Source organism: Ylistrum balloti, unplaced genomic scaffold (assembly GCF_031769215.1).
Source record: "Ylistrum balloti isolate Yb309-2 unplaced genomic scaffold, AGI_CSIRO_Ybal_v1 Utg369752, whole genome shotgun sequence".
In the NCBI taxonomy this organism is placed as follows: Eukaryota; Metazoa; Mollusca; class Bivalvia; order Pectinida; family Pectinidae; genus Ylistrum; species Ylistrum balloti.
The window spans coordinates 917,684-942,395 of record NW_026781955.1 but is presented as its reverse complement, the minus strand read 5'-3'; the positions used below and the strand labels follow the sequence as shown (position 1 = coordinate 942,395).

At 35.7% G+C, this 24,712-nt stretch overlaps 1 protein-coding gene across 1 annotated transcript; it reads right to left on the bottom strand.

Moving 5' to 3' along the window:
- Positions 1-1,446: 1,446 nt before the first annotated feature.
- LOC132543287 (cotranscriptional regulator FAM172A homolog) lies at positions 1,447-24,141 on the bottom strand. The gene is made up of 11 exons (XM_060206771.1): positions 24,054-24,141; positions 16,838-16,862; positions 12,981-13,031; positions 11,422-11,522; positions 9,566-9,631; positions 8,783-8,907; positions 5,720-5,852; positions 4,105-4,224; positions 3,341-3,457; positions 2,476-2,566; positions 1,447-1,973 (listed from the first exon to the last, which is right to left on the bottom strand). The coding sequence occupies exons 2-11, from the start codon at positions 16,857-16,859 to the stop codon at positions 1,600-1,602; spliced, it is 1,200 nt and encodes a 399-aa protein (XP_060062754.1). The 5' UTR covers positions 16,860-16,862; positions 24,054-24,141; the 3' UTR covers positions 1,447-1,599.
- Between the last annotated feature and the right edge of the window lie 571 nt (positions 24,142-24,712).

Genomic DNA, 24,712 nt, shown 5'->3' with positions numbered 1-24,712 from the left:
AAGTTTTCATTTGTAAAGAGATCTCTGTTTTCACCCGATGGTTTGACTTAATCACCGTGACATAAAATTGTGTTTTCATGAACTGCAATTTGATTCGACTGTATTTGGAAGAATTACTGCCCCTTGTTGTTGTCACGTTAAACTTGACCTGTGACCTCCTCTCTCAGTTTTTAACCAATTTCTTTGAAACTTTGTAGGCTTTATAATCAGAACATAAGATTGTGTTTGCTTGAACATCATTTTGATTCAACAGTATTTAAAAAAGTGATTGCCCTTTATTGTTTTTAGCATTTAGATATAATTTCTTCTCTCAGATTTTAATCCTTTCCTTTAACACTTTGTGTACTTTAATTCATCATCTAAAGCACTATTTTTCCTCTCAGCATTTTGATAACATACAATGGATTGCAATTTCTGTTTCTGTATTGATTTTGATACAATAAATCATGAAGAACATAATAATAGATAATTACATGTATATTTCTAGGGCATGAAACAAGTATATATTTTTCTTCTCAATGATTCACTTATTAATTGATGCAAAACTGTCTCAACCACACAGATTGAATCATTCCCACCCATCCCCTAAAAGAAACCCCATTTCTCATGAATTTAGACTACTTTCATTCTTTGTATTTCATTTTCTTTCAAAAAGCGATGAAAAATTGTTGATAAACGTGTTCAATACATCCGTTTTTACTAAGGCTCAATTCCTTTACAGATAATTATGATTTTTACTTTTTTTGGGTGCTGATAAACATGGTATGTACAGGATCAGCAATAACATTTACAGGTAAGGTAAATAATGTCTGGCATAAACATGGTTTTATCAATGAAGAAAGCTCCAGTGTCTGCAGTCAGATTATAAAAGTCAGCTCAACTCTACAGTTATGGCTATAATTTCTTTCTGATGACTAGGTTATGGTTGGAAGTCCTAACTAAAGTAACTAAGTTACCTCCCCTTACAAACCAGAGTGTTCTAGTCACAATATACTTCTGCAAGCTATTAATGAGTTCATGAATATTAGTATCACAGTTGATATCAGCAAGCGATGTCTGGAATTCTCTCCATAACCAAAGGTCTTCCAATATAATTCTCCCCATCCCTCCTCATCACACATCCATCACACTGTTAACATTTACATTTATACATTTGATATGGATTGACTATGCTAAACCAACTACTCTTCATATATAACACAATGTCAACATTGGTTTATTCAATTCATAAATTAATTAAAATTCAGATCAGTCAAGAAGCCCATTTTTCTTAATATGTTAAGAAGACAAAGTCTCATTTTTTACTTAAAAACAAGACAGCAAATTCACACATAATAACAATAAATGTTAGAAGGTGTGGATTCATCATAAAATTTTGGAAATGTTTCTTCAAATCCATGGAAAGACAAGCGTAAAATCTCCCTTAATAATCCCATACATAGAAAATTTATTTTTATGTTTGAAGGTTCTCTTATCTTTGTAACAATAACATCATACAAAGTGAAAGCTATGTTTCTGCTGACAGTCAAATGGATCTTCAATGTATCTATATGAAAAAGAATCCCATCACAATTGCTTGAAATACCATCTACAGTGTAATTACAATTCAGACTTGGGAGTATTAGGTCCCTGAGAGTCCATTTCTGCATCATAAGAGGCTCCTTGGCTGTTTGTATCCTGTGACATCGGTTCTGATTCTGACATCGTCTGACTCAACATTTCCTGTGTGTTACTACTGTCCACATTCACAGTTGTCTCCCCTGACACATCAGGGGGAGAATTACTTTCATCAGATTTTTTCACATTTTGGTTTGCTTTGTCTTTTTCTGCTTTAGGCACAGGATCAACTGAACTGGATTTTGATTTATTTATCTCATTGTCTTTACTGTTCATGGATTCAGCAATCTGTTCCTCTATGAATTTAAATATTGATTTCATACTGCTGAAGCTCGTGTAGTCATGACGGTCAGTTCCTGTATACATAAGAGAATAAAGATATCATATCTGTATTTCTATGGGTATAAATTTTGATAATGGTTTGTCCAAGCCTCTATTGTATTGGTATAATGTGAATCAATATTTGATTGCTTAATCTATGCAAGAGTGGGTTTTTTTTTCAATTATTCCATATTCTTTCAATCATTCTTTAATAAAACAGAATAAATGAACAGGCTTGACATGGAATATAATTTAATCATCTATTAAAAAGAATATATAAAGGTTATTTTGAGGGGTGGGTGGGTGGAGGAGGGGAGGAGAGGACTCCATATCGGATTGAATCACAGAATCATAAATTACACACACTTTTTGCATGTTATGCATAGGAAATTTGAAATCAAAATGAACTAAATCTGTTCAATAATTCATGAAATATATTGTATGCTATGTTTATTCTACAGACCATCATGTGTTGGACAGGCACATGGGTAAATTGTATTACCATTACCCTTCTACTGATGATAGATCGGTACTTGCCTGCTGATACTGTGGGGCAGAAGTCCATTTTGGAATCTAGTGGGGTGTCTAGGGGATCCTGGGGTCCAGCTGATGCCCAATTTCTTCCTCTCTGAAAAACAAATCAACAAAAACGTTTGTGAAAATATTTTCACCAATAAGTACTGCCTCCGGTGTCAGCCTCCATGTACACAGGTGGAGGACATCCACACACAAATAATCACAGTGGAAGCAGGGATCAGTGTTTTGAGACATAAATTATGTGTTTACTCTATATACTAGAATCAACTATTTTCTGTTTTTCCATGAAAAAACATTATGTTGCCATGTGACTGTACAATATAACATTTTTATTCCATGACATGTCAGTAGCAGTGATGTTATAAAGGTGAAAATCCTGGAAAGATGTTGATTTCAAGTGATCAGCTATTGATTCCATCATTTACCTGTTCTCTGGCTGAGAGACAGATCATTTGACATTAGAGATTGAATAAGTCTGAATTACATAACCTGACAGACTGACTGTATTCAGCATAAAGCCCATGTCTGGTAATAAGTCCATCCGTATCTATTACTGCACAGCAGAATGAACGGTAATGTTATTTAATTCTCCAGTAATAAGCCCACCCCCCTGATCTAACACTGAGAGGAAAGGGTGTGTGTGTGTGTGTGTGTGTGTGTGTGTGTGTGTGTGTGTCTTGTGTGTGTGTGTGTCTGTGGTTGTGTGTGTGTGTGTGTGTGTGTGTGTGTGGATGATAGCTCTGTCAGTAGAGTGTTAGCCTCAGTTGACTGAATGTCCAAGGTGAGTGGAGACTGATGAAGACAGTTCACATGTTCCATAAGTCCATTAACAAGTTTTCTTCTTATATAAGAGTCTATATATTACCTGCTGGTAAAACTTGATGACTCGCTCAGAAGATTTTTGGTGAGTAAAGCTATGGACGGAATCAGTTAACGCAACAGCCCTCACCCTCTTTTCAAAGTCCTTAATGTATTTTCTAGCCTGTCATAATCAGAAATAAAAGAGAGACATAAGACAGACAAAATATGTACAGATAAACAGCAATTTACAGATATCATGTCTCTAACAAAATGTGTTGTACTGATGTATTCTTGGGAAATATATAGTAAAGGACTTGTTTGTTTTGGTGGTTCAAATTTTTGTGGTTGTAAGAAAAACTTTAATCCAAAAAGATGTACTTTTCATAGAAGTTATAAATCTGTTAAATGATGATTTTTTTTCCATAAATTCTGGTTATAAGATATCTTTTTTTTTGTGATCTTATTCTATTCTAGAAAATAGCAAATGAAAAAAGAACCCTTAAAAATAAAAATCTGTACAGTATGCCAAACAGTGCTGACAAACTGTCCAACACGTTATTCATATTGTCCAAAAGCAAACTATAAAAGACTTAATACAGTTCAGAGTAAACTTTTACATTTAATTGCCTTCTCCAAATTGATAAATAAATTTGATCGACAAATTTGATATAAAATTAACAAAATTATCACCAAAGTTATTGATAAAACTGCCTGAACTAATGTTAACATACGTTTGATCAAATCTGTTATGGTATGTTTCTGTGAGAAAACCATTAGCTAATCAGGAAATGATATGCTAAATATTGACAATGAAGTAATTGACGTTACCAGTTCTAGTGTACAGACTCCTCCAAAGCTGTGGGCCACAATAACAATGTCTCTAGCCTTGGAGTTGGCCACATAGTCAGACCACAATGTTTCAAGGTGTTCCTCTGGAGAAGAGCTGCCCTAAAACACACAAAAACATTATATCATGAAGTGGCTTAGGATTTCTTAGATTTACTTGGTATGAAATGATTCTTAGAAAAGTTGAGATAAAATGAAAAATGACAAATTTCATAAATCTCATATGAGATCGAAGTTAAATCAAAGCTGTTCTTTGTCATATTAAAAAAATTATGTACTCATATTTATTACACTGATATCAAGGTAGTTATGTGATGGGTGTTATAACAATGATAACAGGGTAACTATGTAATGGGTGTTATAACAATGACAACAGGAAATTATGTAATGGGTGTTATTACACTGATAACAGGGTAACTATGTAATGGGTGTTATAACAATGACAACAGGAAATTATGTAATGGGTGTTATTACACTGATAACAGGGTAACTATGTAATGGGTGTTATAACAATGATAACTGGGTAACTATGTAATGGGTGTTATAACAATGATAACAGGAAATTATGTAATGGGTGTTATTACACTGATAACAGGGTAACTATGTAATGGGTGTTATAACAATGAAAACAGGAAATTTTGTAATGGGTGTTATTACACTGATAACAGGGTAACTATGTAATGGGTGTTATAACACTGATAACAGAAAATTATGTAATGGGTGTTATTACACTGATAACTGGGTAGTTATATAATGGGTGTAACAACATTGATAACATGGTGATTGTGTGATGGGTGTTGTTACACTGATAATATCACTGATAACTGGGTAATTATGTGATTGGTGTTATTACACTGATAACAGGGTAACTATGTAATGGGTGTTATAACAATGAAAACAGGAAATTTTGTAATGGGTGTTATTACACTGATAACAGGGTAACTATGTAATGGGTGTTGTAACACTGATAACAGAAAATTATGTAATGGGTGTTATTACACTGATAACTGGGTAGTTATATAATGGGTGTAACTACATTGATAACATGGTGATTGTGTGATGGGTGTTGTTACACTGATAATATCACTGATAACTGGGTAATTATGTGATGGGTGTTATTACACTGATAACAGGGTAATTATGTGATAGGTGTAATTACACTGATAACAGGGTATTAAGGTGATGAGTGTTATTACACTGATAACTAGTACGCAAACTGTCTTCAGATTTAATATGTAAATGTAACTATAGATTTAACAGAAAAAATTGTTGTTGTATGATTTGTAGAAACCACAAGAAGATCCTCTGTATTAATATTCACTGAAAGGGTTAAAGATAAGGATGAAATTAAGAAGTCTCCTTACACCTCACATAAATTAAGGACGTCATATAGACAAGAATTAAGACAGTTATGGACAAAATATTTTTCAGCCTATCAAATGGAAGGATTTAACCTTGAATGACCTTGCCCTGTCTTCTTACCGTTATACAAATGGCATGAAATTAGGATAGTCACAATTAAGTGATGTTGTGTGATGAAGAAATGATGCATGTTGAATGTGAGAACACCTTTTGAATGTATGAATGAAGTATCTACCCTAATTAAGGTACGTTCCACCTTGGCCCGGTTGAGGTTGGGATTGGCCACTATCACGCCAAATCCATGTTCCTGGGCCCACTTTATAAAGGGAAGCTGTGTGCCACTGTCAAGGCAGTCGTTGATAATCAGTCTGAGGAAACATACAAGGGGAAATAGTTATGTATACATAAGATTGTAAAAAGCACATAAGGTCCTACATTTTACATCAGAATAAGCCTGCTCACATAACCTTGATCCATACTCCACAAGCCATATATGCTATCCTGTGTAATATTTCTGCATAGGTCACTTGTTTGATATACCCTGAGGCATTTTGAATTGACTGCACCAGTCATAAACTGATTGTGACATCACAATATACATAAGATGTAATAAAATTATTGCCTCCCATTGTTTTTGTCCTCCATGTTGGTACTTTAAAACATGTTAAATTATTACTTTTTTGAGTTATGTATTCAAAAGAATATCTGAAATTTGTTTTCATTCCATATCAAATTTTATCAAACTTGTCTGGAAGTTTAAAGTTTTGTTTGCAAAAGCTCGTAGAAACGATAAATTTTCTTTCATAAAATCTTATATGAAATTAAAACTGACTAAAGACTGTGTTTGTATTTGTGAAAGCTAATCTTCTGGCCCACTGCCCAACTCTCACAGCCCCTGACCCCTCAATGCCTGTATCTGACTATAATTACCTACTTTCTGACCCACTGCCCAACTCTCACAGCCCCTGACCCCTCAATGCCTGTATCTGACTATAATTACCTACTTTCTGACCCACTGCCCAACTCTCACAGCCCCTGACCCCTCAATGCCTGTATCTGACTGTAATTACCTACTTTCTGACCCACTCTCACAGTCGCTGACCCCTCAATGCTTGTATATGACTGTAATTACTTACCTTCAGGCCCACTGCCCCACTCTCACTGCCCCTGACTCCACAATGCCTGTATATGACTGTAATTACTTACCTTCTGGCCCACTGCCCCACTCTCACAGTCCCTGACCCCTCAGTGCCTGTATCTGACTATAATTACTTACTTTCTGGTCTGCTGCCCCACTCTCACAGCCCCTGACCCCTCAATGCCTATATATGACTGTAATTACTTACTTTCTGGCCCACTGCCCCACTCTCACAGCCCCTGACCCCTCAATGTCTATATCTAACTATAATTACCTACTTTCTGGTCTACTGCCCCACTCTCACAGCCCCTGACCCTTCAGTGCCTGTATCTTACTATAATTACTTACTTTCTGGTCTACTGCCCCACTCTCACAGCCCCTGACCCCTCAATGCCTGTATCAGACTATAATTACTTACTTTCTGGTCTACTGCCCCACTCTCACAGCCCCTGACCCCTCAGTGCCTGTATCTGACTATAGTTAGTTACTTTCTGGTCTACTGCCCCACTCTCACAGTCCCTGACCCCTCAATGCCTGTATCTGACTGTAATTGCTTACTTTCTAGCCCACTGCCCTGCTCTCACAGCCTCTGACCCCTCAATGCCTGTATCTGACTATAATTACTTACTATCCGGTCTACTGCCCCACTCTCACAGTCCCTGACCCCTCAATGCCTGTATCTGACTGTAATTACTTACTTTCTGGCCCACTGCCCCGCTCTCACAGCCTCTGACCCCTCAATGCCTGTATCTGACTGTAATTACTTACTTTCTGGCTCACTGCCCTGCTCTCACAGCCTCTGACCCCTCAATGCCTGTATCTGACTGTAATTACTTACTTTCTGGCCCACTGCCCTGCTCTCACAGCCTCTGACCCCTCAATGCCTGTATCTGACTGTAATTACTTACTTTCTGGCACACTGCCCTGCTCTCACAGCCTCTGACCCCTCAATGCCTGTATCTGACTGTAATTACTTACTTTCTGGTCTACTGCCCCACTCTCACAGTCCCTGACCCCTCAATGCCTGTATCTGACTGTAATTACTTACTTTCTGGCCCACTGCCCTGCTCTCACAGCCTCTGACCCCTCAATGCCTGTATCTAACTGTAATTACTTACTTTCTGGCCCACTGCCCTGCTCTCACAGCCTCTGACCCCTCAATACCTGTATCTGACTATAATTACTTACTATCTGGTCTACTGCCCCACTCTCACAGTCCCTGACCCCTCAATGCCTGTATCTGACTATAATTACTTACTTTCTGGCCCACTGCCCTGCTCTCACAGCCCCTGACCCCTCAATGCCTGTATCTGACTGTAATTACTTACTTTCTGGTCTACTGCCCCACTCTCACAGCCCCTGACCCCTCAATGCCTGTATCTGACTGTAATTACTTACTTTCTGGCCCACTGCCCTGCTCTCACAGCTCCTGACCCCTCAATGCCTGTATCTGACTGTAATTACTTACTTTCTGGCCCACTGCCCTGCTCTCACAGCCCCTGACCCCTCAATGCCTGTATCTGACTGTAATTACTTACTTTCTGGCCCACTGCCCTGCTCTCACAGCCCCTGACCCCTCAATGCCGGTATCTGACTGTAATTACTTACTTTCTGGCCCACTGCCCCACTCTCACAGCCCCTGACCCCTCAATGCCTGTATCTGACTATAATTACTTACTTTCTGGCCCACTCTCACAGCCTCTGATCCCTCAATGCCTGTATCTGACTGTAATTACTTACTTTCTGGCCCACTGCCCTGCTCTCACAGCCCCTGACCCCTCAATGCCTGTATCTGACTGTAATTACTTACTTTCTGGCACACTGCCCTGCTCTCACAGCCTCTGACCCCTCAATGCCTGTATCTGACTGTAATTACTTACTTTCTGGCCCACTGCCCTGCTCTCACAGCCCCTGACCCCTCAATGCCTGTATCTGACTGTAATTACTTACTTTCTGGCCCACTGCCCTGCTCTCACAGCCCCTGACCCCTCAATGCCTGTATCTGACTGTAATTACTTACTTTCTGGCCCACTGCCCTGCTCTCACAGCCCCTGACCCCTCAATGCCTGTATCTGACTATAATTACTTACTTTCTGGCCCACTGCCCTGCTCTCACAGTCCCTGACCCCTCAATGCCTGTATATGACTGTAATTACTTACTTTCTGGCCCACTGCCCTGCTCTCACAGCCCCTGACCCATGTATGAGTAGCATTAATCTTTTGGCACTCGTTGTATCATTTGACATGAAGAAAAAGGTCTTGGGCTCATCTTCCTCAGCATCTTCCTGAAATAAAATCATATGCCATATCATATGCAGAGGCATCTGGGTAAGGCATTTATCTAAACTACGCATTAAACAGGATATAATTACTGTATCAAGTTGGTATTTCATCAGGCATTTAGCTAAACTACGCATTAAACAGGATATAATTACTGTATCAAGTTGGTATTTCATCAGGCATTTAGCTAAACTACGCATTAAACAGGATATAATTACTGTATCAAGTTGGTATTTCATCAGGCATTTAGCTAAACTACGCATTAAACAGGATATAATTACTGTATCAAGTTGGTATTTCATCAGGCATTTAGCTAAACTACGCATAAAACAGGATATAATTACTGTATCAAGTTGGTATTTCATCAGGCATTTAGCTAAACTACGCATTAAACAGGATATAATTACTGTATCAAGTTGGTATTTCATCAGGCATTTAGCTAAACTACGCATAAAACAGGATATAATTACTGTATCAAGTTGGTATTTCATCAGGCATTTAGCTAAACTACGCATTAAACAGGATATAATTACTGTATCAAGTTGGTATTTCATCACTTCAGCTGAGCAACTTTCTCAAAAAGTCATGATCATTAAGTCACAATAATCTTAAAACATGAACTTTTTTAGAAAGCTTGAGTAAAGTATAGGGTATAGTACTTACAGGGAGTGTAATCCGCCTCAGTGCACAGTCCTTCTCCATCATACTGTAAACCATATCTGTTATGACCTGAAACATGAGATTATGTATATATCATCAATACAAAAGACCCTAACACTTAACAAGAGGCCTAGAAGTCTTAACAGTCACCTGAGTAAACTGGCAAATCAAAAGAATCAGTATAAATGTTAAGTTCAGAGAAGACAAAATGAGAAATGACATTTGTATAGGGACAACAAAGTTTACCTCATGACCCCTTCAGTAAATATGAACCTTTTTGGCTATGCCCATCAGCCCATGGAGGTCAGTCAAGTAAAGCATATTAAGACCGTTCTATGGATGAAGAGTTTTTAATTCTACCATATTTGAGTATTGAAAAATTTTGGAATTTCATTCAATTTGAATCTTTTATGTCATGCCCATCAGACCCTGGGAGTCAGCCAGGGTACAGCACTTTACGACACTTCCATCCATGAAGAGAATTTGATTTTACCACACTGGAGTGTTAAGAAGAAGATTTTTGAAATTTCAGTCACTCTGATCCTGTCTGGCCCCAACCATCAGCCCCTGGATGTCAGTCAGGGTCAATATGTGCATTACATTGAACTGTTATCCTTAAACCATGTTTGATCTATTTCTAATAGAAATTAAACAAATTACACTCAAAAATATAATTTTTCAAAATATTCTAAACTAAAATCTACCTCCTTTCCCGGGGGAAATGTGAGCCCCGTTATCGTAAAATTTGCAGTTTTGATACAGCACCTGAAGACCCTTCCATCCATCAAGAATGATAAGTTTCATTGAAATCAGTCCACGGGTCTTTTGGGAGATGTCAAAAAAGTAAAAAGTTTACAGACAAACGACGGACAGCAGACACTGGACAAAAAGATATTACAATTGTACCCTGGTATTTCCAGTTTATACACCAGACTGTCCTCCAATCCCCTCCTAGTGTTTTAGGTTATATATACGCCAGACTGTCCTCCCTGACCTGTCACACTCAACTCTCCCATCCCCTCCTAGTGTTTTAGGTTATACATACGCCAGACGGTCCTCCCTGACCTGTCACACTCAACTCTCCCATCCCCTCCTAGTGTTTTAGGTTATACATACGCCAGACGATCACACTCCTCCCATGACCTGTCACACTCAACTCTCCCATCCCCTCCTAGTGTTTTAGGTTATACATACGCCAGACGGTCCTCCCTGACCTGTCACACTCAACTCTCCCATCCCCTCCTAGTGTTTTAGGTTATACATACGCCAGACGATCCTCCCTGACCTGTCACATTCAACTCTCCCATCCCCTCCTAGTGTTTTAGGTTATATATATGCCAGACTGTCCTCCCTGACCTGTCACACTCAACTCTCCCATCCCCTCCTAGTGTTTTAGGTTATATATATGCCAGACTGTCCTCCCTGACTTGTCACACTCAACTCTCCCATCCCCTCCTAGTGTTTTAGGTTATATATATGCCAGACTGTCCTCCCTGACCTGTCACACTCAACTCTCCCATCCTCTCCTAGTGTTTTAGGTTATATATACGCCAGACTGTCCTCCCTGACTTGTCACATTCAACTCTCCCATCCCCTCCTAGTGTTTTAGGTTATATATACGCCAGACTGTCCTCCCTGACCTGTCACACTCAACTCTCCCATCCCCTCCTAGTGTTTTAGGTTATATATACGCCAGACTGTCCTCCCTGACCTGTCACACTCAACTCTCTTAACCCTCCTAGTGTTTCTGGTTATATACTCCAGACTGTCCTCCCTGACCTGTCATACTAACCTCACCCGTCCCCTCCTAGTATTTATGATTAAACTCCAGATTGTCCTCCCTGATCTGTTTCACTCACCTCTCCCATCGCTTCATAGTGTTTCTGGTTATAATCCAAATCATCTTCCCTCACCTGGAATTGAAATGCCTCCTTGGTTTCGAGATGACGAAGTTGTCCCTCTGCAGAATATATTTTTAATAGAACCACATAGGAGCATTTGAAAGAAACAACCAAATAGTAATAAGAAATTACCTAAAGGGACTAAATAGTTTAATTTTCATTTCATAACTGATGAAAAGTATTATAAGATTTAAATATCTATTAAAAGTTGTGCACTTTCTTTTAATTATTATATTTAAAAGTTTGTATAACCATTCTATTAAAAAACATAAAAAAATTTAACTAAATAGGAGCTACCCACCACTAATTCATATTCGAGGAGTGCACATGCACAATATGGGAAAATTTAGATATCACAACAAAGTGGAGGGTTATAACGAGGTTCCAAATGGTCAAGTGGTGAAGTTGGTTACCTCCAATTAAAACAGTGAATGGCAGTAGACTCAACAGCAGCAAGTGTTGACTAGTGTTAATTTTGAAGCTAATAATCTTATATAAACTTTTCTTAAAAACTGTTGTAATTTTGTGAATAGTCTAACTTTAAATTTTACGTTTGTCTGAAATCAAACACACAGACAAAAAAATCTAATCATTAGTCCCTTTAGAGAATATTAAGAGAGAATGAACAAATTTTTTTGGTTCAAATTTTTGCAACTTTGGAAAGATACAATCAACAAAAATCAAAATACAATTTTTGTAGAAACATTTACCAACTTAAAAACTAGTGTTTACCTGAGAAATCAATGCCCATGCTCCATGCATATCAAAATAAACACATCATGGTTTGATGAATTTGCAGAAGCTTCCTTATATGACCTTTGACCCTTCATCTTGACTGATGACCAGCTAATATGATTGGATGAGAACTTGATGTTAATACACTAAGGTGTAAATATGAATCAAATCTATTTTGAGAGATTCTTAATATGACATGGTTTTGTTGTTATGATTCTTAAACTATTTCCAACAGAAAATAAATGAATTATGCTAAAAAATGTCCCTTTCCTTTATAAACCAGTGAAATTTACCCCCATCCCAGGGGGAAATGTGAAACCCTGAAGCCATGAAATTCACATAATTTGGTAAAGCATCTGAAAGCCTTTCCATCCATGAAAAGTATTCCATTCTACCATACCCAGGTATTCAGTAGAAGATTTTTGAAGTTTAAATCAATCTGGCCATGCCTCTCAAGCCCTTGGGCATTAGGGACCATATACAATTTCTAAATTTGGCTAGCCTTTAGCCATGGATGGTTTCTGCAAAATTTCATTGAAATTGGTTCAGGAGTTTTCAAGAAGTCAAAAATATTAAGTTTACAATGCCAGACAAGTGGCTATTGAAATAGGTCAGACCTTAATAACAAACTATGAAGCTATAGTCTCCCTTCCCTTTCAGTTTAACGAGAAGAAGACTTATTCTGGATGCCATTTATTCTTTATAATGAAATAGGTGTGATATAAAGTTTCAACAAAATTTTGTCATGAAACTGGGATAATGTAAGATAAAAACTTACTTACCATCGTTGAAACCATACCCAAACCCTTCCAATGTATCAGGGAATTTATATTCTGTGAAAAGAAAAGAAATCATTTTTAAGACAAACTTCATGAGATAGTATCATGAAAATCTAGATTTTGTAGTAAACTGTATTTGAAAAAATCATCAAAATTCACATACTATTATCAAAATTATCCATCTTCTCTTTTTTAATGAAGTGCACATTTTGGCAGTTTGTAGAATGAATTACTCTAAACATTCTATATTCCATACTAAAAATTCTTTAATATGTTAAGTTCTTCAGATATAACTTCTGAATGGCACATGTTCTACATAATAAAATCACAAAACTGAGTTCAAGCTGCAGCTGGTTTTATAATGTAATATCATTTGATGTGATAGCTCTTCATATCCTGACTTTCTATGGGCTTCATAACACATGCTTCATGTTAATGTTTATGTTAATTCCAGTTAATTATGTCACACCAACAAGCTTATAACATCACAACACCAGATAATGATAACATCACAACACCTGATAATGATAACATCACAACACCTGATAATGATAACATCACAACACCAGATAATGATAACATCACCAGATAATGATAACATCACAACACCTGATAATGATAACATCACAACACCTGATAATGATAACATCACAACACCAGATAATGATAACATCACAACACCAGATAATGATAACATCACAACACCAGATAATGATAACATCACAACACCTGATAATGATAACATCACCAGATAATGATAACATCACAACACCTGATAATGATAACATCACAACACCTGATAATGATAACATCACAACACCTGATAATGATAACATCACAACACCAGATAATGATAACATCACCAGATAATGATAACATCACAACACCAGATAATGATAACATCACCAGATAATGATAACATCACAACACCTGATAATGATAACATCACAACACCTGATAATGATAACATCACAACACCTGATAATGATAACTACACCTGATAATGATAACATCACCAGATAATGATAACATCACAACACCAGATAATGATAACATCACCAGATAATGATAACATCACAACACCTGATAATGATAACATCACAACACCTGATAATGATAACATCACAACACCAGATCATGATAACTACACCAGATAATGATAACATCACAACACCTGATAATGATAACATCACCAGATAATGATAACATCACAACACCAGATAATGATAACATCACCAGATAATGATAACATCACAACACCTGATAATGATAACATCACAACACCTGATAATGATAACATCACAACACCTGATAATGATAACATCACAACACCTGATAATGATAACATCACAACACCTGATAATGATAACATCACAACACCTGATAATGATAACATCACAACACCTGATAATGATAACATCACAACACCAGATAATGATAACATCACAACACCTGATAATGATAACATCACAACACCTGATGATGATAACATCACAACACCTGATAATGATAACATCACAACACCAGATAATGATAACATCACAACACCTGATAATGATAACATCACAACACCTGATAATGATAACATCACAACACCTGATAATGATAACTACACCTGATGATGATAACATCACAACACCAGATAATGATAACATCACAACACCTGATAATGATAACATCACAACACCTGATAATGATAACATCACAACACCAGATAATGATAACATCACAACACCAGATAATGATAACATCACAACACCTGATAATGATAACATCACAACACCAGATAATGATAACATCACAACACCAGATAATGATAACATCACAACACCTGATAATGATAACATCACAACACCTGATAATGATAACATCACAACACCTGATAATGATAATGATATACATCACAACACCTGATGATGATAACATCACAACACCAGATAATGATAACTACACCAGATAATGATAACATCACAACATCTGATGATGATAACATCACCAGATAATGATAACATCACCAGATAATGATAACATCACAACACCTGATAATGATAACATCACAACACCTGATAATGATAACATCACAACACCTGATAATGATAACATCACCAGATAATGATAACATCACAACACCTGATAATGATAACATCACAACACCTGATAACATCACAACACCAGATAATGATAACATCACAACACCAGATAATGATAACAGATAATGATAACATCACAACACCTGATAATGATAACATCACAACACCTAATGATAATGATAACATCACAACACCTGATAATGATAACATCACCACCTGATAATGATAACATCACAACACCTCATAACACAACACCTGATAATGATAACATCACAACAATAATGATAACATCACAACACCAGATAATGATAACATCACAATAATGATAACATCACAACAGATAATGATAACATCACAACACCTGAGATAATGATAACATCACAACACCTGATAATGATAACATCACAACACCTGATAATGATAACATCACAACACCTGATAATGATAACACAACCCTCACACAACACACACAACACCTGATAACATGATAATGATAACATCACAACACCTGATGATAACATGATAACATCACAACACCTGATAATGATAACATCACAACACCTGATAATGATAACATCACCAGATAATGAGAACATCACCACCTGATAATGATAACATCACAACACCTGATAATGATAATGATAACATCACAATAATGATAACATCACAATAATGATAACATCACAGATAATGATAACATCACAACACCTGATAATGATAACATCACAACACCTGATGATGATAACATCACAACACCAGATAATGATAACATCACAACACCAGATAATGATAACATAACAACACCAGATAATGATAACATAACAACACCAGATAATGATAACATCACAACACCTGATAATGATAACATCACAACACCTGATAACGATGACATCACATCACCAGATAATGATAAAATCACCAGATAATGATAACATCACAACACCTGATAATGATAACATCACAACACCAGATAATGATAACATCACAACACCAGATAATGATAACTACACCAGATAATGATAACATCACAACACCAGATAACGATGACATCACATCACCAGATAATGATAACATCACAACACCTGATGATGATAACATCACAACACCAGATAATGGTAACATCACAACACCTGATAATGATAACATCACAACACCTGATAACGATGACATCACATCACCAGATAATGATAACAACACCAGATAATGATAACTACACCAGATGATGATAACATCACAACACCTGATGATGATAACATCACAACACCAGATAATGATAACATCACAACACCTGATGATGATAACATCACAACACCAGATAATGATAACATCACAACACCTGATGATGATAACATCACAACACCAGATAATGGTAACATCACAACACCTAATAATGATAACATCACAACACCTGATAACGATGACATCACATCACCAGATAATGATAACATCACAACACCTGATGATGGTAACATCACAACACCTGATAATGATAACATCACAACACCTGATAACGATGACATCACATCACCAGATAATGATAACAACACCAGATAATGATAACATCACAACACCAGATAATGATAACATCACAACACCTGATGATGATAACATCACAACACCTAATAATGATAACATCACAACACCTGATAATGATAACATCACAACACCTGATGATGATAACATCACAACACCTGATAATGATAACATCACAACACCTGATAATGATAACATCACAACACCAGATAATGATAACATCTAAAATATTCATACCTTTACTTTTCTTATCTGACATGTTCTGAAAAATAAAAAGAAAAGAAAATTTATTAGTTGTTGTCATTCATGATTCGTTGATCTTTATACTAACTTCTTTTCTATACATAATGATGAAGCTAAACTCTTTCATGCATGAAGTTTAACTCTTTTATACATAAAGTGTAATTTTTTATACAAAAAAAACTAACACTTAAATACCTGATATATAAAAAGCTTTTATATACATGGAGCTTAACTCCAGACCTGTAACAGCATGCAGATTGCTGATATTGAAAAAATGGCAACTGAATGCCTTCTCAATGAGTCCTAATAAACCAAATTATATGATTAGAAAACAACCATCTGACATAAAACTTTTCATTTTTGCCCCTGACTTTTCACGCTAACTTTTAAAACGATCTTATTGTTTCCCTACTAACAAAAGGACAGAATAGGTGAAGTTTCCCAACTTACAGAATCATGAAATCACTGTTATAAGAACGAAGTCATGGTGACATTTAACCTTTCACTGTAAACTGTTATACAGTCAATAATTAATTACCAACAAGCCTGAATGTTGTTAATGTATTTTGACCAACAACATTTAAATAGCTTTACATAGCTCATTGACAATCCATAGCAAAAAGTAACAAAATCATAGAGTTAAGGGGTGCAATTAATTGTATAACTTAAGCATTGAAAGCATGATAACTTTTTAAGCAACTATGAAAGAAAAACGAATTGCAAACTTGGGTGCATTTGTTCAGTTGGCAATTCGTTTTTTTCTTTCATAGTTGCATAAAAAAAAACTGTCAAGCTTTCAATACTTATAATTTATTTTATTTTGATAATACACAACTTCAGGTATAATTTTTTTCAACATTTGATCATGTAATTATTTTTTCACAAGTTCTCCTGCGACCATAATGTGGCAAACAAATTGTGAACCAAAATGGCTGAATATTTACAAGAATTATCAAGTTTACTTTCCAAAGGAAAACGTACAGGTCTGGAAGAATTAATGTGATAATAACCAAGCGAAGAGAATGTTCTGACTGTGGGATGTCATGTAATGTGGATCTACATTTCCTTGGCTCTGTACGGGTGCACCAAGTGCAAAGTTCGCAGGAGTGGAAATCGTAAAAAAAAATGCAATGACACAGGTTTTCATATGCAATTCATGTAAAAAGAAGAAGTAATTCTGTCAGGTCACATGCGTTTATTTGAAGAACCAATCAGAATCATTTATCTTCTTTTTTTTTTACACTTCTATTAAAAAAAATTTCACTCGACATTGAATTCTATGGAGTATTTACCGTACAAACAACTAAAGAAAAAAGATGATGGTCACAGTAATGACACAGTTCCTCTTTTGTATAGCAGTAATCTGAATGTATTTCAGCAGTAATAAATGCTGAAAGCCATGCACTTAAATATGGTTGTACTAATAGCAGTTATCATATATTGTTCATATACAAGTAGCAATAATTATGGACGAGCCAATTCACCATTGTGATAATTTGCTAGAAAGTGATAATGTGAAAGAATTTATACCAAAAGAAGTACCTTTATAATATGTCAGCAATGATAATAAAGGATTTCAGATTATGATAACATAATGCAACAACGCCTATATTTCCCTTACATTCCTGTCGTATTTAACTGGTGTACAGGTAAGCAGGGTCATATGGATATACCCACCAACCCATCCCACCACCCTTGTATCAGGAGGTAAGTGCTTGTTCTTGTTACTATTTGTTATTACTCTATTTATTTAACGGGTTTTATGTTCACTATTACGGCCTTTCGACATTTCAGCAGATGAGAAAAGATAGGAAAATGGGTATAATGGAAAAATAAGAAGTGATGGGAGAGAGTGGGATACATATATAGGTAGAGAAGGGCCATCTATGCTGCCTGAAATGTTCTTAAACTGTCAGTTATAAGACTCCAATAACCGTTAAGAAGCCGGTATACAAATTTAGACAGCAGCATTTGGATGTGCATGCAAAAACTATTGTACATGTATGTATGACTTGCAAAGCGGAAACATGCAAAACATTAATCATCTAAGAGACATGCATTGAGTGTCCATTCCCCTGTTATACACAATACATTGCTGATTACCTGCAAGTTACCCATTACCTGCATAAGTACAGAGTGTAAATTGCATAACTTGAATCAAAATCAAATAGAAAGAACTGTCAAGAGAAAATAGTTCTTATTTTCTTATGTGTGATTCACTTAAAACAGATGACAATTTCTTAATTATGATTGAGGTGATGAGCGTGTTTTTATTAAGACATCCACGATTTGTGTGATTGCGTCTGTTATGACATCATGATATTCATACATTTGTTGACACTGTCATGAAGGAATGAAAATATTTAAAAATTTTAAAACTTACATAAACAAAACAATTGGTGTAAACAAGTATTTAAGGTCATTCTGTAGTGTTGTGCCTATGAAAAAAGCTTATGCTTCCCTATGGTTTAAGAGTATACTTCCGATATCCGTATGAATGTTGATTTCTGTTTAAGGACAACACAATTATTCTGGGAACACATATGGGAAGGGAGGCAATTTCTTTTTAACAGAGGGCATGTCTCAGCTTTAAAAAAAGCTCAGCTTGGACACATGTGGTATCCAAGAGCTATACTCTCATTTAGTGACAAAATCTAAACAAGAACCTTCCTTTATACATATACAGATAATGAATGACAAAATTATTCATTACACTGATTTTACAAATAAGATAGATTAATATATGTGTATTAAAAGCAATTTGAGGAGAATACATAAACAAGAGGCCCAGAGGGCCTGTATTGCTCACCTGGATCTTTTTGACCAACAGTACTATATCTGTGCATATGTTCCACAGTAGATGCTTAAAGCAATATGATAAATTACTGCATATGGGTTCTGTCCCTTAGTAGTCAGACCCCTCATCTGTGCAATGTTGAATTTAGACTTTCTTATGATGTTTCCAGCTAAATATAATTGATAGCTTTCTTTTAAATCAAGGAAAGAAGATGGTCAAATAATATAGCAGTAAAAATCTTAGCTATAGCTGGACAGATGACCCAGGACAGCAGAAGCTTCCTTGCCCTTTAGATCATTGTTTACAAACACAGTTACAACATATCTGAGACTTGCACAAGTTAACAATATATAGCAACAATTAAATATAAAGACAGCAAAAATTAAGGTACATGTAATTATAAACCATAATCCTGACTCAAAACCAATAATAAAACATTTCATGCATATGTGATATCACCATGGTCAGTTAAGCCCCGGTTACTGGAGATATACTGATAACAGTTTACTGTAGGCCTATAAACACTGCTTAGCAAATGGGATCAACTTAGAATTTCTTATTTATTTATGCTATAATTATGAAGAATCTTAAATCAAAATGAAGCTCTTGCAATTCTCTTTCCTATCATATTTTCTGTATTTTAATGTTGTGAACAGAACATAAGTAATTGGCTAACATGTAGTTTTTCACATTACTTAGCTCAAGCCTCTCAGACCTCCAGGGGGCTTGGCCTAATCTATTTTTTGGAACAGTGTGACATCACTGTGAAAGGTCTTTATAATTTATTCCATATTATGCCAAGAAAATATCCAGCCAAATATATTCTTTAATAAGCCATTGGAAGGTTCTACATATTTGTATGTAAGCCTCTGTGAAACTTTTACTGGCCAAATATATGGTATAGGTTTTTTTATTTTATAGTTTATATTTGGTTAGTCAGAAAAGTTGCTAAAAGGCTTTAACACATTTGACCTCTGTGACCTTGAATATGGGTCAAGGTCATTTCTTTTTACAAACTTTGTTTGGCTTCATCAAAGGAACCTTCAAGCCATACATAATGATTCTAGGCCTTCCAGTATTTTGGAAGAAGATCGTTTAAAAGTTTTAACACATTTGACCCCTGTGACCTTGAATATGGGTCAAGGTCATTTCTTTTTACAAACTGTGTTGGGCTTCATCAAAGGAACTTTCAAGCCAAATATGATTACGCCTTTCGGTATTTCAGAAGAAGTTGTTTAAAGAGCCAGACCCACTTCTTGATCGATATTATCTTATATTGAAAAAAATTCTTGATTTTCTATTTTTTTTTCGGATAGCAAAAGTTCTGACTAACCCTGTAATACCACAATTTGAAAGTAAAACGCTACCAATCTAACGTAATAAACGTTTGACGCATGCGCAAAGTACTATAAATAAATCTTCCAATATGGCAGAAAGTGTCCGAGGGAAACAAGGAAGAAAATGTGTTTTGATGGACTCTGAGGCGAAAAGGTAGATGGCTGGTTCATACTCTGTATCACTCTCTGTTTGGCTTTTTCGTGTAGTATCACTCTAAAATCATATTCATAAATACTCTTATCATCAAATATTCGCTTTAGATAGATCCATTTCGCAATATTCTATATCTTCGAGTGGGTCTGGCTCTTTAAATGAAAAGTTGACAGGCGCAGGATGGACAAATGCAGGACGGAGGGATGCCGGACAACAGACGGCTTGACAGACGACGGACACCGCACTATGGCATAAGCTCACTTGGCCCTTTGGAAATGACAACTTGTAAAGCAGCAGATCAAAACAAAAAACTTGAGCTGCATAGTATAAATTAATTTATCATGTGAAAAATTGAATGGTGATGAAAAAAAGAAAAGAAAAAATCTCAAAATACTTCATGAAAAAGTCTTTCCCCACTAATGGACATTAACATTGTTGACATTGTTATGGGAAATGTTTGACATTAATATAGGAGATGTTTGACATCATTACAGGTGTTGTTTGACATCATTACAGGTGTTGTTTGACATTGTTATGGGAGTTGTATGACATTGTTATGGGTGTTGGCGTTGTTATTTAAGTTGTTTGAAACATTTATAGGATTTTTCTGACATTGTTATATGTGTTGTTTGATAGAAATATGGAGTTGTTTGACATTAACAAGGGAGTTGTTTAACATTAATATGGGAGTTGTTTGAAACAATTATGATATTTTTTTTTGACATCATTACAGGTGTTGTTTAACATTGTTATGGAAGTTGTTTGTCATTGTTATTGGAGTTGTTTGACATTGTTATTGGAGTTGTTTGACATTGTTATGGAAGTTGTTTGACATTGTTATGGAAGTTGTTTGTCATTGTTATTGGAGTTGTTTGACATTGTTATGGAAGTTGTTTGACATTGTTATTGGAGTTGTTTGACATTAATATAGGAGTTGTTTAACATTAATATGGGAGATGTTTAACATAAATTACATGAACACAGTACACACCTTTCACCCTGAGTAGTTACAAAATTGAAAACAAGCATGGATTATTACAAAACAAGTGCAACTCTACCTTTAGAAAGTTACCCATGGGTACACGCCTCTAATAAAATGGAGGAAGCCTTCACTGAAATGATTTTAGCTCTATAAAACATCAAGCAGTCAGAGTTAAGAAATCCAGAACTTAAAAATGATATCAACAAAATCATAAAATCAGCATGTTTAAAGCGTAAAACAATAAATATCCACATTCACTTGTAATTTTCATGTTTTAAGCGTTAAACTTGCAATGTCTTAGTTATTTACATGGAAATTAATTTTTGTTTCCCAGTCTTTTCATAATTCTAGTATATCTTAATTAAATCAGTAAAGGAATTTCATTGTTAAATGTTTGGTGGTCTTCCATGGGCAACATACCTCACAGGATGATGAAGTAGTCATTTATAGAATAATTGACCAGTATCAATCATTCTCCAAATAACATGTACTTTTAATATATCTGGTTTAACTGCCTAAGATTTGTTTGTCAATTAATTATCAAAGCTTGGGTAGTGTAACTGTATTTATCGTGCAATAAGTCCAAATTTGGTAATATCTTTATTTTAACCCCAACCATATATGTTCCTACCAATGACTCAGAGTCAGAGGCTACAGGTTTGTGCTAGCCTATAGGCTTATTGTAAATATATACATATATACAACAGTTTTCTGTCTGTTCTAAATCTGCTTCCTTATTCAGCATCAGGGCCACAGAGTTGAACAGTGACATGTGGAAATTTCAGAAGTCGATTCACAAATCTGATGAGTCAAAAAAAAATCACTTTTAACCGAACAAACATAGTACATTTTTGGAGCTAAAACCATACTCTCAAGAACCTATTGAATGGTGCGAACCTTAAACTGTTTCATGATACTACAGTTTTATAGCTTTGACTTCTGACAGACCCTATAGACTATCTTTTGGAGACTATCTCGATTCAGGCTTGAGCTTGATATTAGAACAACTTAAAAGAAAAAAAACAAACAAAACAAAATGGCTGCTGCCTTATAATTACAGATTACTGGTGTAATCAGCTGGATTTGAGCAAGCATAGAAATAAAATTGTACTTATGGTTTATAATCCCTACTTAGTCATAATTTACTTTCTGAAAGATGGTATATACACAATGACAATATTATTGGCATTAACATATTCCTAATTATTCTGACATTCTATCCACTTTTACATATCGCGTGGCTTGGAGTCATTGAATGACAAAAGACTCCACACTGATATATGAAAGTCGATTGATTGTCAATATAATTCAGACTAACATCAAAAATAACAATATGATCAACTAACTTTACAGTACACTAATACCGGGAGTTGCTTCAGGATTGTTATATTAAGTTAAATACATGTACAATTCACTAAATCCAGAGATGATTATAAGAAATGTACGTCTCTTCTGACTTAAACACAAGCTGACTAAAATAATATTGGAAACATATATACATGAAGCCAAATAAAATTTTATGACAACGGACTGACAATGTTTTTTTGGTGCATCACACATAAAATTTCGTGTATTTCATTTTGTCTTAAATAAATTCAGATGGACTGGCTATGGTACAGCCAGTGATATTTGAGTCCTAGAGGCTAGAAACATCCTTTTCCTGTAGGACACGCTCAAATTTTGGGAACCTACTATGCCTCTTTGTAATTGGATTCGTCAATTTTTGGATATGATGCCCGGGCATACCCGAAAACCTCCACAAAAATTGCTGTACAGCAGGTAGTGAAGAGAGGGGAAGGGTGCTAAGAAAAGTAAAACGACATTCCAAAACAAGCTAGGCGAAGGTTATCACCACAATTATATCACCGAAAGTTACCAAACATGAATGGACGTCTGACAGTTTAGACAACAATCAGACAAACAAATAGAATAATGCTTACCCTACTTTGAGCTTTGCCAATTCTTAAACAAATCGTTAAAACAGCAACGAACACGAAAAAATATATTCAGTGTGAAACATGGAATTTCCACCATCTATTTCCAGTGTGCCTCGTTCTGGAAAATGGGGACTCCCCTTTTCCGGTGAGCGCCAATTTCTCGCCAAGTAAATAGATCCGTGGTATGCACATAAAAGGGAGAGGAGAAAGGAGTGGTGGTGATATGTTGTTTTAGACCCATCTCCCTTCAGTTAGCGATTGAGATGTGCATAGTCACATAGATATATTGCATACATATGCTAAAAGTATCAGTAACATAAAAATAGCATTACAAATTATTAAACACATAACACTTAAACGGGTAACATTTATTTAATTATATTTCTCTTATAGTATGTGTATTATTTCACACAACGTGAAACTTCTACCTTTTAACCTTCCGTATTTCTAAGTCACAAACGAGAATGCCCGGCTGACGTGACGCCATCTACGAGTTGCGACGCAAAAATGACGGCGATCTGGGGATATCGGTTTCAGTCGCTTGCGTATTTCAATTTTTTTTCGGAGAAAGATAAATCCATTTCTTCATTTACGTCATTTCTCACATCAGAGTCATTCCGTCATAATTCAATGAATAGTAACCATGTGACAATGACATAATG